We start from the raw sequence: 17,685 nt of genomic DNA, 5'->3' as shown, positions 1-17,685 counted from the left end.
GTCATTTTGCAGGGCGCTGGCAGTGCACCTCCTTGCACAAAGGCGGAGGTAGCGGTCCTGCTGCTGGGTTGTTGCCCTCCTACGGCCTCCTCCACGTCTCCTGATGTACTGGCCTGTCTCCTGGTAGCGCTTCCATGCTCTGGACACTACGCTGACAGACACAGCAAACCTTTTTGCCACAGCTCGCATTGATGTGCCATCCTGGATGAACTGCACTACCTGAGCCACTTGTGTGGGTTGTAGACTCCGTCTCATGCTACCACTAGAGTGAGAGCACCGCCAGCATTCAAAAGTGACCAAAACATCAGCCAGGAAGCATAGGAACTGAGAAGTGGTCTGTGGTCACCACCTGCAGAATCACTCCTTTTTGGGGGGTGTCTTGCTAATTGCCTATAATTTCCACCTTTTGTCTATTCCATTTGCACAACAGCATGTGAAATTTATTGTCAATCAGTGTTGCTTCCTAAGTGGACAGTTTGATTTCACAGAAGTGTGATTGACTTGGAGTTACATTGTGTTTAAGTGTTCCCTTTATTTTTTTGAGCAGTGTATATGCCACCTTGTCCTAGAGAGATTTACACTGTTATCAAAACATCACGCAAGGGTAAGCCTACACCTTCAAGCACAGCACTTATTTTAAGTGTTTCTAAAATCCCCTATGGGAAAAATGTATGGTGTAAAATAACAATTTCCTTGTTTTACCACTAGGTGTTTAATTAATTATGACTCATACCGTAATAATCAATAAAAGTACTATGAAACCTAAAAATGCAAAATTGTATCAATGATTTGAATTCCCCAGTGGCTTTTGAAGATTATGAAATATCATAAATATACTAGATTCTTTAACAAAAAATAACCAGAGATTATGTTATGGTGGTTGGCAGGCCACACGACTAAAATAACTGTATAGCTTCAAATTATGTTTGAAAAGTTTTATTTCTCAGTGATTCAATACATTTTTAGTAATTGACTACAAATACGTTATGATAGATATTAAAGGCTATTTGCAACTAGAATGTGATTTTTCTTAATTAAGATTTTAGATACAAATGTAAACAAAATCGTTCCTCCCAAAGATATTTATTAATATTAGACTTCATGAAAATGTAGTGGCCATTATTCAACGATGTGTATAAACCCTGGATGACTGACAGGGGGCGCTGTATTGAAGGTCGCACAGCCATTTTGGTACTCCTCCACCGGTAAAGCCACAGATAGATATTTCACCAGATGTATAAATGTGAAGCATCCATCCGCTTGGCGTTTCCACTCACTATATGGTAGTGAGAGGAAGCCAAAGTGGCCAGCAGTGGGAGAAGATGGATCTTCTCATCAATAAAACATTTGATCTCAATGCAGGATCTATGACAGAGCTCCAGTAACTCTGGAGCTCTGTCATAGTGACCATCGGGTTCTTGGTCACCTCCCTGACCAAGGCCCTTCACCCCTGTTTGGTCGGGCGGCCAGCTCTAGAAAGATTCTTTGTGGTTCAAAACTTCTTCCATTTAAGAATGATGGAGGCCACTGTGTTTTTTTTGGTACCCTTCCCCAGAGCTGTGGCTCAACACAATCCTGTGCCGGAGGTCTACGAACAATTCCTTCAAAAAGGCTTAGTTTTTGCTCTGACATGCACAGTCGATGGTGGGACCTTATATAGACAGGTCTGTGCCTTTCCAAATCATGTCCAATAAATTGAATTTACCACATGTGGACTCCAATCAAGTTGTAGAAACATCTCAAGGATGATCAATGGAAATAGGATGCACCTGAGCTCAATTTCGAGCTTCATAGTAAAAGGTCTGAATAATTATGTAAATAAGGCATTTCTGTTTTTAAAATATCTATAAATTGGCAAAAAATGTGTAAAAAACTTTTTGCGTTGTCATTACGGGGTATTGTGTGTACATTTGTGAGGACAATGTTTTATTTAATCCATTTTAGATGAAGCTGTAACGTAACATGTAGAAAAAGGGAAGGGGTCGGAATGCACTGTATATACTTCATTGGCCCCCCTTCATAAGCAATGACTGGAACATAGCTATGACAGTATGCAGCTTTATTGATGTTGTTTCTGTATCAACGGACAGTAGGCCTACAATTTTTTTTATTTGATTTTCCATTGACATAGATTATTCATTTGGACACAACCTGTTATTACAGAAAACCCTTATTCATACAATACATGTAAAAGCTGTAACACGAGAATACTGCTCTCTTCAATCTTTTGTGGAGGAACATTGACCATGTGACTATTCCAGAATGAGTTTTTCTACGGATTTGGGGACATTTATCAGCTAATAACTGTACTAAACGATTACAACACAAAGCTATTTTGTGTTCATTGTTCAAAAAAATAAAAGTGCCATTCCTTTATTCTGTTACACTCAAACACAATCTGTGGTGCAAATGTCAGTGCTGCTACCATATGTCAGTGAACATTGATACAGGTTTTTTTTATTGTTCAGTGCAATCTTTATTTTATTCACAGTAGACAACTCAGTTTAGTATTGATGAGCTGGACTTGTGTAGAGGACAGTTTCTTTGTAGAGGACGTCAGTTTCTTGCAGTCAGAACTACTGACGTCACTAAACTGCCCAAGGCCACCACCAGAGCACCAAGCAGGAACGTCCATGAAATTCCCTGAAACACCAAGTGACGCAATGTCAACAAACAGTCAAATGTTTTTTTTCTCGTGAACTGAATTAAACCAAAACATTTCACACAGGGAAAGTTCTGTGGCTTACAGGTGGCTTCTTTTTAGAAGGAGTCAGAAATGGGGCAATATTGTCTCCGAGGAGCTGGGCAGGTTTGGCTTGCCACTTCTGGGTATCTTTGCCTCCTGATTGCCTTTTCACTAGCTTGGACAACTCAACATGGATGGCCTGGGAATCAAATCAAATCAAATTGTATTTGTCACATGCACCGAATACAACAGGTGTAGACCTTACTGTGAAATGCTTACTTACAAGCCCTTAACCAACAATGCAGTTCAAGAAATAGAGTTCATAAAATATTTACTAAATAAACTAAAGTAAAAAAATTGAACCAATCAAAAAGTAACGAGAAATGTACATAACAATAACAAGGCTATATACAGGGGGTACTGGTACCGAGTCAATGTGCGGGGGTACAGGTTATTCGAGGTAATTTGCAAAGTGACTATGCATAGATAATAAACAGCGAGTAGAAGCAGTGTAAAAACAAAGCGAGGGGGTCAATGTAAATAGTCCGGGTGGCCATTTGATAAGTTTGGTTGTTCAGCAGTCTTGTGGCTTTTGGGTAGAAGGTGTTAATGAGCCTTTTGGTCCTAGATTTGGCACTCCGGTAAGAGAGACTGTAGTGACAACTTACCCTAATAACCTTATACAAAGTCATATACAATTTATTATGTCAGCAGTAAAGTAGTCTAGGTTTAGTATTTTAGCAGTAAAGAGGGCGGGGTGGATTGTCAATGAGTATGATGTTGTAGTTTAGAAGTTGTCCAGTAGATGACAGCATTGATCATATTAAATGCAACAATCTCAGGCTCAAGCCATAGTTGGACTTAATAATTGAATCAGATCCCGTTGATAATCACGTTGATAAACAACATTTGATTATCTTTCATGCATAACAAGTATTTTCAACAAATATTACACAACAAATATTAACCAGTTAAGCTCTCATAACCAAAGTTGTTTTGTAGCCTACTTTGTTCCGCATTTCTTTGCATCTTGACCCCTATAGGTTCTTGATAACCTAATGGAGGGGGTTGTGTAACCTGAAAACGAACTGTTATTTGCAGGGGTTGAAACCGAAATTATTTCCCAATCGTTTAATTCGGAACAGAACCATCACTTTTTTGCCGTTCCATTCCACTGTTCCCGACCAGCCAAATAAAGTCGTGAACCGGAAAACAATTAAAAAGCACCGGTTATATCGTTCATTTCTGTTCCTTTTTTAACCTGTGAAATCAACAGTTTTTTTCTTCTTAATTTTGCTCATTAAATGACTACACCAATCAGTGCGGATAGAGCAGGCAAACTAGTTGTTAACATTCTTGATGGACAGACAAGTGTAGCCTATGGCGTAAAATGCGATTGAAATTTGTCGGGTGGGTAGAGAGCGAGAAAGGGGTCTTAGCTAGAAGGGATCCAGCTTTTGTCAAATTAACGTCAGATTTGACTTTTCGCAGCAGGTTAGGATAATGCATGTAACAGGTTAGGAAAAGGGTGAGGGGTTCGCTAAAATGCTAAATAAAATACAAAATAAAGCCGGATCCCTTCTAGCTATTACCCGAGAAAGGGTTGAGGGATAGGCTTGAAGCGCTGGGCATCTTGTTATGATATGCATTATCTGAATAGAGTGAAAATGTAAGGGCGTATTTTTGTAGGCACCAACTCCACCATGGTTTGTTGCACAAAGCCTATAAGGAAAATGAATGTCGTTTTTGGATAAACGCCGAAAATGAGGTATGTGGTAAACACACGCTTAGGAACGCCGAAAATGAGGTATGTGGTAAACACGTTTAGGAGATTTTATACGTTTTGTTCTAGATAATCTTCATCAGTTTACTCACTTTTTGATAATTTATATAATAATAATAAAACATAAATGACAAAGGCTTCATAATTCATAAAGGGCATGTTAATTGATTGCTATTATCTCGTATAACAAAACGTAAAAAATATCCTAAACCTGTGTTAACTTTATTTTCGGTGTTTATTCCAAAACCCTATTCTTTCCCCATTCATTCTTTCCATAGGGATGACTGAACGAACCAGAGGTAATTTATTTCCGGGTTTTAGGACTACAATCTGGCACGCTTTAATAGCTAGGTCCACAGAATTATACATAGTAGGAGCGGCTTCTATGGAGAAACTTTGAATGTCATTTGAGCTAGCTAACAACACACCTCTTACCTTTTTGTAGTTAATAAATTCAATGTGAAACGTGATAAATAGGCCTATAGTATCCTTAACTAGCATTGAAAAAGTTAATCCATTCTTCTCTAACTACACTGAATAAAAATATAAATGCAACATGCAATATTTTCAAAGATTTTACTGCATTACTGTTCATATAAGGAAATCAGTTAATTGAAATAAATTCAATAGGCCCAAATCTATGGATTTCACATGACTGGGAATACAGGAAGGTAGGCTGAACACACACACACTGGCAAAGATTTGCCTGGAACATAAAATAACATTATTAACCGGTTCCCATGCTTTTAAAATACTGGTATGGATCACTTTTGTTTCTGTTCCTTGAAAAAGTATGTTATTTTCCGGTTTTCGGTTCTGTTCCCTGAACTGGTTCCAACCCTTGGTTATTGGACTAACCTATAGCCCAAAATGTATTTTCTATATAATTCGGATTCAGAATCATGTTTCTGTTTTTCAATGCCTTACCCACACACTTAAATCAGGTCTCTAAAGGGAAAGATTACTTTATTCTCCATCAAGACACGGGTGTAATTACCAAGTCAGCAGATATTTTAGTTTTGTCTAGACAAGACTGTCTCACCATGACAGCAGTGCACACTGCAGGTCAGGCCAAGTGGGGCTGAGGCCACAGAAAAACACATTCAGAGCATGGGTTAAAAAAACTAACAAACACACAATATTCTGAATTCTACCCACAAGGGCAAACGTTTCTAAATGTTGTTATTCACACTTTGTATTTTGGTAGCATTGGAGTTGTTTAGCATAATGAGTTGGAACTAACTGAAGTAATAAAACATGTTAAATTAATAACAATTTTGATTTGCTTTATCACTCAATGTGTGACATCAGGGTCTTAAATCTTTGTGGCTGAGTAGAGAATTTAGCAGACAGCACTAGGAGCAAGACAGAACAGGTCTTCACTGTGGCTATGGAAGTAACACCACAAAATGATATCTGCAAAGTGTTAGGCTCTAATACCTTTGGTTGGCTTTGCTTTTCTGAACTATATTGTGCAAATCCAACACTAAGTGCTGTAAAATACAACACAAACCCATGCCAAAAGGTTGTTCATTTTTGGCAATACTTTAATATTGGCAGTATTGGGTAATAGTACATAACTCTGTAAACTTATTGTGAACTGTGAGTCACACTCTACTCCAGACATGGTTTAAGAACTTGTTGAGTATTGCGTGCAGTTTTACAAAATATTATGGAAATAAAATCATGAATCTCTGGCCTAGTGTCATATGAGTGTGTTTGATTGGGGAATGATTTCAGGGACCTGTAGTGACATTGACCCTTTATCTGTTTGTGGATTTCACTAGCAGTCTAGAGGCGAGGGAGAGGTGGAGGTGTTAGCCTATTTAAATGAGGTTCATCTCACCTTAGTGGACGGCTCCAGTTTCAGGGCCTTCTTCAGTATCTCCATTGCCTCCTTGTACTCGCTCTTGTCTGACAGAAGCTGCAAAGAGATTGCAATATCTGAACAGCTAAATCAACAATCATCCTTCAGCTGTATACTGTACATGTTTCAGTAGTACATGTTGAATGGCAGTAAATCTTTACACCCATCTAAAATGTCTGACTATGGTTTTAGAATAGAATTCCCCTTCCAACCAGGCACCATAGACTTGTGGGAGGGACAGGTAATGTTACAGTGTGTCCCTCACCTTCCCTGCCCTGAAGAGGGCTTTGACGTTTTGTGGATCAAGGGACAGAACATCCCGGCTGGTGTGTAGTGCGTCATCGTACTGCTCCAATTTCAGCTGAGCCGCTGCCAGGTTGTTCAGACACTTCACACGGTAGTCCTGCACCTCCTCCTCCTCCCCCTCCAACATCACATCACTACTACCATCTACGGGGGGGGGGGGGGGGAAGAGAGAAACAGGCCACACAGCCTCACACCTGGGCTATTGTCATGTATATGTCCTTGGAGCCCCAGTCTCTCTGGGTGTTAGGGGGAATTATATACTCACAGGAACTAAAGGGAGGCGAGACTTTGGGTATTTGATGTACTGTAAGGACATCTGTGTGTTTGTTTGCCTCAGTAAAAATTCATTGTTAGCGCCATTATGGAAGCGCTGACTTTGACACTCCTATGAGTTTGGAAGTCTCTCTGTTACAGCTGAAGTGAGAGTTATTAGTCTAAGATCTGTGAGGGATTGTTGTTAGCAGAGCTATGTTAGGATTAGATTGGGAGGAAGGAGCAGTTATTCAAGGATTTACAGTATATTATAGAGACGGTAAAGTTAATTAATCTCACTAAAATCCATGAAGAAGTCATCATAATCCAAAGTTTGGTGCATTGCCATTGTGTATTTAAGTGTGAATGATCACGAGAGATGTAAATCAGTGGTATAGAAACCTATATCCGTTGGAATATTCAGTGATAATTCTAATGCAGATATTCAATAATGGTGTTTTTTTCACCATGTATTGAATTTCTCAATATTCTGTTGCATTACCACATTTGATAACTTCAAGCATTGTCATGAATCTTGCCCTGGATTCAGAACTGAGTGATTTCCGCTAGATGGGCCAGCTGCAAAGTCGAAATTGGCTATATTGTACAAATGTATGAAAACAAAAATGTGCTTTTTTGGTCTTAATTTAAGGTTAGGGTTATCAGTGTGGTTAAGGTTAGGGTTCGATTTAAAATCTGATTTTATGACTGTGGTCATTTGCTGGCGCAGCCACAATCTGCAGAACTGCCTCCAGAACAAGATTCATGACGAAAAATGCTAACCTGATAAATTCGCAGTCTTTTTGCATTGAATATATTCATTTCTTGTTAAGTGCTGAGTAAAATGTAGCCATTGGCCCATCATCATTGATACATTTAGATGCAGCCCACGCTCTTCTCCTCACTGACTCATTTCTGTCGAATGTCTCTCTTGGGTCCACCCTGCCTTTCCAGCAATGAACATTATTAAGGACCTTGAATTAACATGAACGTTTATTAGGTTTGATTAAGAATCAACAATAACATTTCTCATGACAGTGACCTCTGCTGGATATGCTCCTCATTATGATAGCATGATTAGTTCTGAGATGGACGACCAGTAAGCCATTAAGAGACTAACTAGCACACTTTTCTGAAGTGTGCTAGTTAACTAAAAGCTGTGTGCGTGCGCAGGGCGTTGGGCGACCCGAAAATCTGAGGGGGCACAAAGTACGTGAGGATGGCTGGGGGTGGGACGGAAGTTGCAGAATTTATCATTTTTTAAACACCTGAAACAGCCTTTTCCTGCAATCTAGAGTCATAATCATTATGCTTAATTCTATACTAAAATTGGTATATAAAAAATAAAAATAAATATGCTTCTCTGCATCTGTAAAAGAAAAATGTGAGTCTTATTCAGTACATTTAGTGATTGTTTGCTTTTCTAAAGTCTACCAACCTTGCCAGCAGGCATGCCAGTTAAGATAGTTAGACAAGCTAGCTACTCTAACTTGATTGATATCCTGAAATGTCTTCTTGGTAGCTAGTTATGAGGTTGAGGGATTGGAAACCTATCTCGGCTAGCTAAAGCCAACTTCATAAAATTACTACAGATGTAGGAACTTCATCTGATCACCCTGTTGCAGGAGAACTTAACTGCAATGCATGACATTTTAAAATGTGTAGTGTATATGAGGTTTAAAAAGTCTTCTGAAGTTTGTAATTTCCAATTTGAAATTACATTTGATTTTCCCTTACGAAAAATGTATCGAACCCTACAAAAATGTTCATTCATTATATTCCACATAATAATTCACATTTCCTATTCCCACAGGATTATTTTCCTGATTTAGCAAACTGGCTCAAATTAAGATCCTACATCTGTAGATGGCTAGTAGTATTACAGAAAAAACGTGTATTTATTTATTAACAGGACAAATCTGAGGGGGCACGTGCCCCTGTGCTTGCGTGCGTGAGTAGCGTGACACACGTATTGAAAGAAAGGATTACCTCTAGTATGTGTAGTAAGGACATCAAGAGCCATCCAGTAGGCCCTGGCAGCCATGCTGTACTCCTCCCTCTGGAAGTGGAAGTTCCCACGCTCTCGTTTCTGGTTTGCTATGCGCATACGGTCCGAAATGGGGAGAATCAGAGGGTCGGGCTTCTCTCTGATGTCCAGGAGCTGCAGCTGGTAGAGTAAGGGGGCCCAGGCTGGAATATCTGTCTCCCTGCCAAAAACAAATACACACACATACACAAACCTTTAATCACACCCAGACTGGAGCAATAGGGATGGATAGCCTAAATATCTGCATCAACATCTCACTTTGATTGTGTGTAAATATGCTGGGTCAGTGCGTATCATATCACTCATGTTGTTGACATCACCAGAATGGTTGTCTGAAGTCATTCTCCATGTGCCAGTCATTTTCCAATACCACAACTAAGTTTTAAGTTGTTTCGGTTACATCTTGATTGATTGGACGGTATATTGATTGGTGACTTCACCTGCAATATGTATTAGAAGACAACCAATTTCTGTTATCTGATCGACAGGGAACTGTCTCTGTGTTCTAAGCTAGATAGATAGCTAGTTAGAGCACCAGTCAAAAGTTTTTCTTTATTTTTACTATTTTACTATTCTACATTGTAGAATAATAGTGAAGACATCAAAACTATGAAATAACATATGGAATCATGTAGTAACCAAAAAAAGTGTTAAACATATCAAAATATATTTTAGATTCTTCAAAGTAGCCACCCTTTGCCTTGATGACAGCCTAGCTGATTGTGGAGGATAAGTCATCTGATGCTGCACTCCATCACTCTTTGTCTTGGTCAAATAGCCTGAAGGTGTGTTGGGTCATTGTCCTGTTGAAAAACAAATGATGGTCACACTAAGCGCAAACCAGATGGGATGGTGTATCGCTGCAGAATGCTATGGTAGCCATGCTGGTTCAGTGTGCCTTGATTTCTAAATAAATCACAGACAGTGTAACCAGCAAAGCACCCTCACACCTCCTCCATGCTTCACGGTGGGAACCACACATGCAGAGATCATCCGTTCACCTACTCTGCGTCTCACAAAGACAGGGCGGTTGGAACCAAAAATCGTCAGGCCAAAGGACAGATTTCCACTGGTCTATTGCCCATTGCTCGTGTTTCTTGGCCCAAGCAAGTATCTTCTTCTTATTGCTGTCCTTTAGTAGTGGTTTCATTGCAGCAATTTGACCATGAAGGCCTGATTGACGCTGTCTCCTCTGAACAGTTGATGTTGAGATGTGTCTTTCTTGAACTCTGTGAAGCATTTATTTGGGCTTCAATTTCTGGGGCTGGTAACTGTAATGAACTTATCCTCTGCAGCAGAGGTAACCCTGGAATGAGTAGGTGTGTCCAAACTTTTTATTGGTACTGTGTGTGTGTATATATATATATATATATATATACACTGCTCAAAAAAATAAAGGGAACACTAAAATAACACATCCTAGATCTGAATGAATGAAATATTCTTATTAAATACTTTTTTCTTTACATAGTTGAATGTGCTGACAACAAAATCACACAAAAATTATCAATGGAAATCAAATTTATCAACCAATGGAGGTCTGGATTTGGAGTCACACTCAAAATTAAAGTGGAAAACCACACTACAGGCTGATCCAACTTTGATGTAATGTCCTTAAAACAAGTCAAAATGAGGCTCAGTAGTGTGTGTGGCCTCCCCGTGCCTGTATGACCTCCCTACAACGCCTGGGCATGCTCCTGATGAGGTGGCGGATGGTCTCCTGAGGGATCTCCTCCCAGACCTGGACTAAAGCATCCGCCAACTCCTGGACAGTCTGTGGTGCAACGTGGCGTTGGTGGATGGAGCCAGACATGATGTCCCAGATGTGCTCAATTGGATTCAGGTCTGGGGAACGGACGGGCCAGTCCATAGCATCAATGCCTTCCTCTTGCAGGAACTGCTGACACACTCCAGCCACATGAGGTCTAGCATTGTCTTGCATTAGGAGGAACCCAGGGCCAACCGCACCAGCATATGGTCTCACAAGGGGTCTGAGGATCTCATCTCGGTACCTAATGGCAGTCAGGCTACCTCTGGCGAGCACATGGAGGGCTGTGCGCCCCCCCCAAAGAAATGCCACCCCACACCATGACTGACCCACCGCCAAATCGGTCATGCTGGAGGATGTTGCAGGCAGCAGAACGTTCTCCACGGCGTCTCCAGACTCTGTCACGTCTGTCACATGTGCTCAGTGTGAACCTGCTTTCATCTGTGAAGAGCACAGGGCGCCAGTGGCGAATTTGCCAATCTTGGTGTTCTCTGGCAAATGCCAAACGTCCTGCACGGTGTTGGGCTGTAAGCACAACCCCTACCTGTGGACGTCGGGCCCTCATACCACCCTCATGGAGTCTGTTTCTGACCGTTTGAGCAGACACATGCACATTTGTGGCCTGCTGGAGGTCATTTGTGGCCTGCTGGAGGCTCTGGCAGTGCTCCTCCTGCTCCTACTTGCACAAAGGCGGAGGTAGCGGTCCTGCTGCTGGGTTGTTGCCCTCCTACGGCCTCCTCCATGTCTCCTGATGTACTGGCCTGTCTCCTGGTAGCGCCTCCATGCTCTGGACACTACGCTGACAGACACAGCAAACCTTCTTGCCACAGCTCGCATTGATGTGCCATCCTGGATGAGCTGCACTACCTGAGCCACTTGTGTGGGTTGTAGACTCCGTCTCATGCTACCACTAGAGTGAGAGCAACGCCAGCATTCAAAAGTGACCAAAACATCAGCCAGGAAGCATAGGAACTGAGAAGTGGTCTGTGGTCACCACCTGCAGAACCACTCCTTTATTGGCGTGTCTTGCTAATTGCCTATAATTTCCACCTGTTGTCTATTCCATTTGCACAACAGCATGTGCAATTTATTGTCAATCAGTGTTGCTTCCTAAGTGGACAGTTTGATTTCACAGAAGTGTGATTGACTTGGAGTTACATTGTGTTGTTTAAGTGTTCCCTTTATTTTTTTGAGCAGTGTATATATATATATATATATATATATATATATATATACACACATTTGAAGTCGGAAGTTTACATACACCGTAGCCAAATACATTTAAACTCAGTTTCACCATTCCTGACATTTAATCCTAGTAAAAATTCCCTGTCTTGGGTCCGTTAGGATCACCACTTTATTTTAAGAATGTGAAATGTCAGAATAATAGTAGAGGGAATGATTTATTTCAGCTTTCATTTCTTTCATCACATTCCCAGTGGGTCAGAAGTTTACATACACTCAATTAGTATTTGGTAGCATTGCCTTTAAATTGTTTAACTTGGGTCAAACGTCTCAGGTAGCCTTCCACAAGCTTCCAACAATAAGTTGGGTGAATTTTGGCCCATTCTTCCTGACAGAGCTGGTGTAACTGAGTCAGGCTTGTAGGCCTCCTTGCTCGCACACAGTTTTTCAGTTCGGCCCATACATTTTCTACAGGATTGAGGTCAGGGCTTTGTGATGGCCACACTAATACCTTGACTTTGTTGTCCTTAAGCCATTTTGCAACAACTTTAGAAGTATGCTTGGGGTCATTGCCCATTTGGAAGACCCATTTGCGACCAAGCTTTAACTTCCTGACTGATGTCTTGAGATGTTGATAATTTTCCTTCCTCATGATGCCATCTATTTTGTGACGTGCACCAGTCCCTCCTGCAACAAAGCACCCACCCAACATGATGCTGCCACCCCTATGCTTCACGGTTGGGATGGTGTTCTTTGGCTTGCAAGCGTCCCCCTTTTTCCTCCAAAAATATGGACATTATGGCCAAACAGTTCTGATTTTGTTTTATCAGACCAGAGGACATTTCTACAAAAAGTACGATCTTTGTCCCCATGTGCAGTTGCAAACCGTAGTCTGGCTTTTTATGGCGGTTTTGGAGCAGTGGCTTCTTCCTTGCTGAGCGGCCTTTCAGGTTATGTCGATATAGGACTCGTTTTACTGTGGATATAGATACTTTTGTATCCATTCCCTCCAGCATCTTCACAAGGTCCTTTGCTGTTGTTCTGGGATTGATTTGCACTTTTCGCACCAAAGTACGTTCATCTCTAGGAGACATAATGCGTCTCTATCCTGAGCGGTATGACGGCTGCGTGTTCCCATGGTTTTAATACTTGCGTACTATTGTTTGTACAGATGAACATGGTACCTTCAGGCGTTTGGAAATAGCTCCCAAGGATGAACCAGACTTTAAGTCGGAAGATAGTAACTCGGTAAAGAACTTCTCCCGTGGTGCCCCAAATTCCTAATGAGTTCATTGTTATATGATTAATTTAATCGAGTAATATTTAAACGTAGTAGGTAATTATGAAATAAATAGCAGTAATCACATTAATGATAGTCACATCATGACACTGGAGTGATGAATCATGCTTCACCATCTGGCAGTCCGACGGACAAATCTGGGTTTGGCGAATGCCAGGAGAACACTACCTGCCACAATACATAGTGCCAAATGTACAGTTTAGCGGAGGAGGAATAATGGTCTGTTCACTTAGTTCCATTGAAGGAAAATCTTAATGCTGCAGCATACAATGACATTACAGACGATTCTGTGCTTCCAACTTTGTGGGAAGGCCCTTTCTTGTTTCAGTATGACAGTGCCCCCATGCACAAAGCAAGGTCCATAAAGAAATGGTTTGTTGAATCCGTGTGGAAGAACTTGACTGGCCTGCACCGAGCCCTGACCTCAACCCCATCAAACACCTTTGGGCTAAATTGGAACGCCGACTGGGAGCCAGGACTAATCGCCCAACATCAGTGCCAAACCTCACTAATGCTCTTGTGGCTGAATGGAAGCAAGTCCCCGCAGCAATTTTCCAATATCTAGTGGAAAGCCTTCCCAGAAGAGTGGAGGCTGTTATAGCAGCAAAGGGGGACCAACTCCATATTAATGGCCATGATTTTGGAATGAGATGTTTGACAAGCAGGTGTCCACATACTTTTGGTCGTGTGTGTGTGTGTGTGTGTGTGTGTGTGTGTGTGTGTGTGTGTGTGTGTGTGTGTGTGTGTGTGTGTGTGTGTGTGTGTGTGTGTGTGTGTGTGTGTGTGTGTGTGTGTGTGTGTGTGTGTGTGTGTGTGTGTGTGTACAGTACCAGTCAAAAGTTTGGACACCTACTCATTCAAGGGTTTTTCTTTATTTTTACGGTTTTCTACATTGCAGAATAATATTGAAGACATCAAACTACTAAATAGCAAATATGGAATCCTGTAGTAACCAAAAAAAGTGTAAACAAATCTAAATATATTTTATATTTGAGATTCTTCAAAGTAACCACCCTTTGCCTTGATGACAGCTTTGCACATTTTTGGCATTCTCTCAACCAGCTCCATGAAGTAGTCACCTGGAATGCATTTCAATTAACAGGTGTGCCTTGTTAAAAGTGAATTTGAGAAATGTCTTTCCTTCTTAATGCATTTGAGCCAATCAGTTGTGTTGTGACAAGGTATGGTTGGTATACAGAAGATAGCCCTATTTGGTAAAAGACCAAGTCCATATTATGGCAAGAACAGCTCAAATTAGCAAAGCGAAACGACAATCCATCATTACTTTGAGACATGAAGGTCAGTCAATACGAAACATTATAAAACTTTGAACGTTTATTCAAGTGCAGTCGCAAAAACCATCAAGCGCTATGATGAAACTGGCTCTCATAGGACCACCACAGGAAAGGAAGACCCAGAGTTACCTATGCTGCAAAGGGTAAGTTCATTAGAGTTACCAGCCTCAGAAATTGCAGCCCAAATAAATGCTTCACAGAGTTCAAGTAACAGACACATCTCAACATCAACTGTTCAGAGGAGACTGTGTGAATCAGGCCTTCATGGTCGAATTGCTGCAAAGAAACCACTACTAAAGGACACCAATAAGAAGAAGAGACTTGCTTGAGCCAAGAAACACGAGCAATGGGCAATAGACCGGTGGAGATCTGTCCTTTGGTCTGATGAGACCATCTTTGTGAGACGCAGAGTAGGTGAACGGATGATCTCTGCATGTGTGGTTCCCACCATGAAGCATGGAGGAGGAAGTGTGATGGTGTGGGGGTGCTTTGCTGGTTACACAGTCAGTGATTTATTTAGAATTCAAGGCACACTTAACCAGCACGGCTACCACAGCATTCTGCAGCGATACGCCATCCCATCTGGTTTGCGCTTTAGTAGGACTGTCATTTGTTTTTCAACAGGACAATGACCCAACACACCTCCAGACTGTGTAAGGGCTATTTGGCCAAGAAGGAGAGTGATGGAGTGTGGCATCAGATGACCTGGCTTACACAATCACCCAACCTCAACCCAATTGATGAGTTAGACTCCAGAGTTAAAGTAGAGCAGCCAACAAGTGCTCATCATATGTGGGAACTCCTTCAAGACTGTTGGAAAAGCATTCCAGGTGAAGCTAGTTGAGAGAATGCCAAGAGTGCGCAAAGCTGTCATCAAGGCAAAGGGTGGCTACTTTTGAAGAATCAAAAATATTTAAAATTTTTTTTTGATTTGTTTAACACTTTTTTGGTTACTACATGATTCCATATTTGTTATTTCATAGTGTTGATGTATTCACTATTATTCTACAATCTACAAAATAGTAAAAATAAAGAAAACCCCTTGAAGGAGTAGGTGTGTCCAAACTTTTGACTGGTACTGTATATATTCCTGTCGGTTCACACTTGACAGCTGTTCTCTCCCAGGGCAGTGTTACTACAGTGAATTAAAGTTTATTATCTAAGTCAACTCAAGCCCTAGGATTTGTGAACTTGGGAGGGTATTCAAATCCCTCCAAACTGGCAAGAAATGTAATCTGGTCCACCTGTGAGTTACACCTGTAAATTACTGATGCCTTCAGCTTACGCAAGAGTCACTCAGAAGGAAAGTTAAATTGGTTCTCCAGTTGATACCTGTGACCCCATAGCACACAATGGAGCGTGCATGACATGGGCTCACTTAATTGATTATGTTTAGCAGAGGGAGCAGTAGGTTGACTTGAATTCGGGAGTTCGGAGGAGAGCTCCACAATTCCCATACCATATGTCAACATCTAGATGGTATAGTGCACACCCCTTGCTTAATTATAGTGAAAGTGGTAAGCCCTGTCTTATTATCATCCCTCATTCAATATAAAGGCATAATTGGAAGGTGCATTTCTGATTTATAGGGTCTTAAGTATGTCAAGGTCATATGCCAAAATAAAGTTGTAAAACTCAATTCACTTTAAAAGGAGAAAGAAAAAAGCTAATCGAATCATGTTAGAAATTCGGTTCTAGAAAGTAGAGATTTTAAATGAAGTCTGATATTGAAGTCCAGTTGTCATAGCAAGGTCTGGTACTGGTAGTTGTATTGCAAGGTGATAGCACTGTAGTGTGTCAGATCATGAATTATTCAAATTGGTTGTGTCAATAACACAATTTGTCTGTCTAACATAATTAGCAAAGCACCAGTCTTTGGGCGCGTTCCTCTGCCCAGGCGTTGCTGACGCATGCCAGATCTTACAATGCGTGGATAGGTATTTTAAGTTTCAGCTAACCACATCATTATGTTATAGCAATCGGTCAGTTGATGACACAGTCGATGACGTGGCACGCAACCATTGGTGATGCATGCAATGTCTGAGCAGGGGAGCAGTGCCTGTGTCAGCAGGTGGAATCGGGTTACCATTTCACTTCTCCTCCCAAGGGACTACATCCAGTGTTACATGATGCAGGAGCATGTAGCAGATGAGCTATGGCCTTGGAAACATGAGATGGATCCCTTGGGATCGGAGGAAGTAGGGGCATTCAAAGATGTTTAGGCTTTGGATGAGTAGACAAAAGAGGAAATAACTTTAGAAGTCAGACTCCACCATTAGTGATGGTGACTAGCTCGTAGAACAGGAATGGGTAACTCCAGTCCTCGGTGGCTGGAGTGGTGTTACACTTTTTCCCCATCCCTAGCCAACACAGCTGATTAAACTAATTGCATTCTAAGCTATAGATCATGATTAGTTGATTATTGGAGTCAGATGTGTTAGCTGGGGCTGGGGGCAAAAGTGTGAGACCAATCAGGTCCCCAAGGATTGGAGGTGCCCATCCCTGTAGTAGAATATTCATATTTAGCATATGTAGATGTACAGGTAACTGCCAAAATAAAGGAAACACCTGAGTAAATGAGGGATACAAAGCATTGTAATGACCTGACTAGATCATAAAGGAACAATTGTCCAGATTGAGGATTGAGTTTACGAATTGACGGTTTATTAACCCACTTTACACAGGCTACTGTTTGGCCGTAGCACACGCCAAATAAATGAAAGAACCCACAAGCCAACCGTGACCTTCTCTTGTGAAGGCCAGACGTAAGAGAGAGAACAAAGGCTAAACCTGGTCTTAACTTCCTATGCTCCATCCCCCTGCCCAACCCCCCTCCACGCCACTCCGCCAACCGCCAGGATGCCCGGCATCAGAACATTCCAGGCATTCCCGTGATTGGCAGATAGCAGGTTGATTGGCATGTCGGACCCCGCGAACACTGGGTACTAGTAAGTACAACACAACCACCTACTAGCCTAACACATAACACACAGCTGTCTGTGCGGGTCGCTACAGTATATTAAAAGCAGATGCTTCCACACAGGTGTGGTTCCTGAGTTAATTAAGCGATTAACATCCCATCATGCTTAGGGTCATGTACAAAAATGCCCAGTTGCCCATTACTTTTGGCTACCGTGGCCAGAACAACAGATCTCAGTGACTTTGAAAGAGGGGTCTCAAAGGCGTTATCAGGACA

General features: G+C 41.5%; 1 protein-coding gene across 2 annotated transcripts in view; it reads right to left on the bottom strand.

The window, feature by feature from the left end:
• Positions 1–2,101: 2,101 nt before the first annotated feature.
• Positions 2,102–17,685, bottom strand: part of LOC120053999 (peptidyl-prolyl cis-trans isomerase FKBP8-like) — a 58,182-nt gene continuing 42,598 nt past the window's right edge. For both annotated transcript variants that reach the window (XM_039001351.1, XM_039001350.1), the window contains 5 exons: positions 8,884–9,101; positions 6,602–6,786; positions 6,316–6,393; positions 2,748–2,885; positions 2,102–2,643 (listed from right to left, as the gene is read on the bottom strand). In XM_039001351.1, the coding sequence (XP_038857279.1) occupies positions 2,557–2,643; positions 2,748–2,885; positions 6,316–6,393; positions 6,602–6,786; positions 8,884–9,101 (706 nt within the window). In that variant the 3' untranslated portion in view covers positions 2,102–2,556. The remainder of the gene's footprint in view (positions 2,644–2,747; positions 2,886–6,315; positions 6,394–6,601; positions 6,787–8,883; positions 9,102–17,685) is intronic.

Source organism: Salvelinus namaycush, chromosome 9 (genome assembly GCF_016432855.1).
Source record: "Salvelinus namaycush isolate Seneca chromosome 9, SaNama_1.0, whole genome shotgun sequence".
In the NCBI taxonomy this organism is placed as follows: Eukaryota; Metazoa; Chordata; class Actinopteri; order Salmoniformes; family Salmonidae; genus Salvelinus; species Salvelinus namaycush.
Note: the sequence above shows the minus strand (reverse complement) of the source record. Positions and strands in the feature narration are given on the sequence as shown.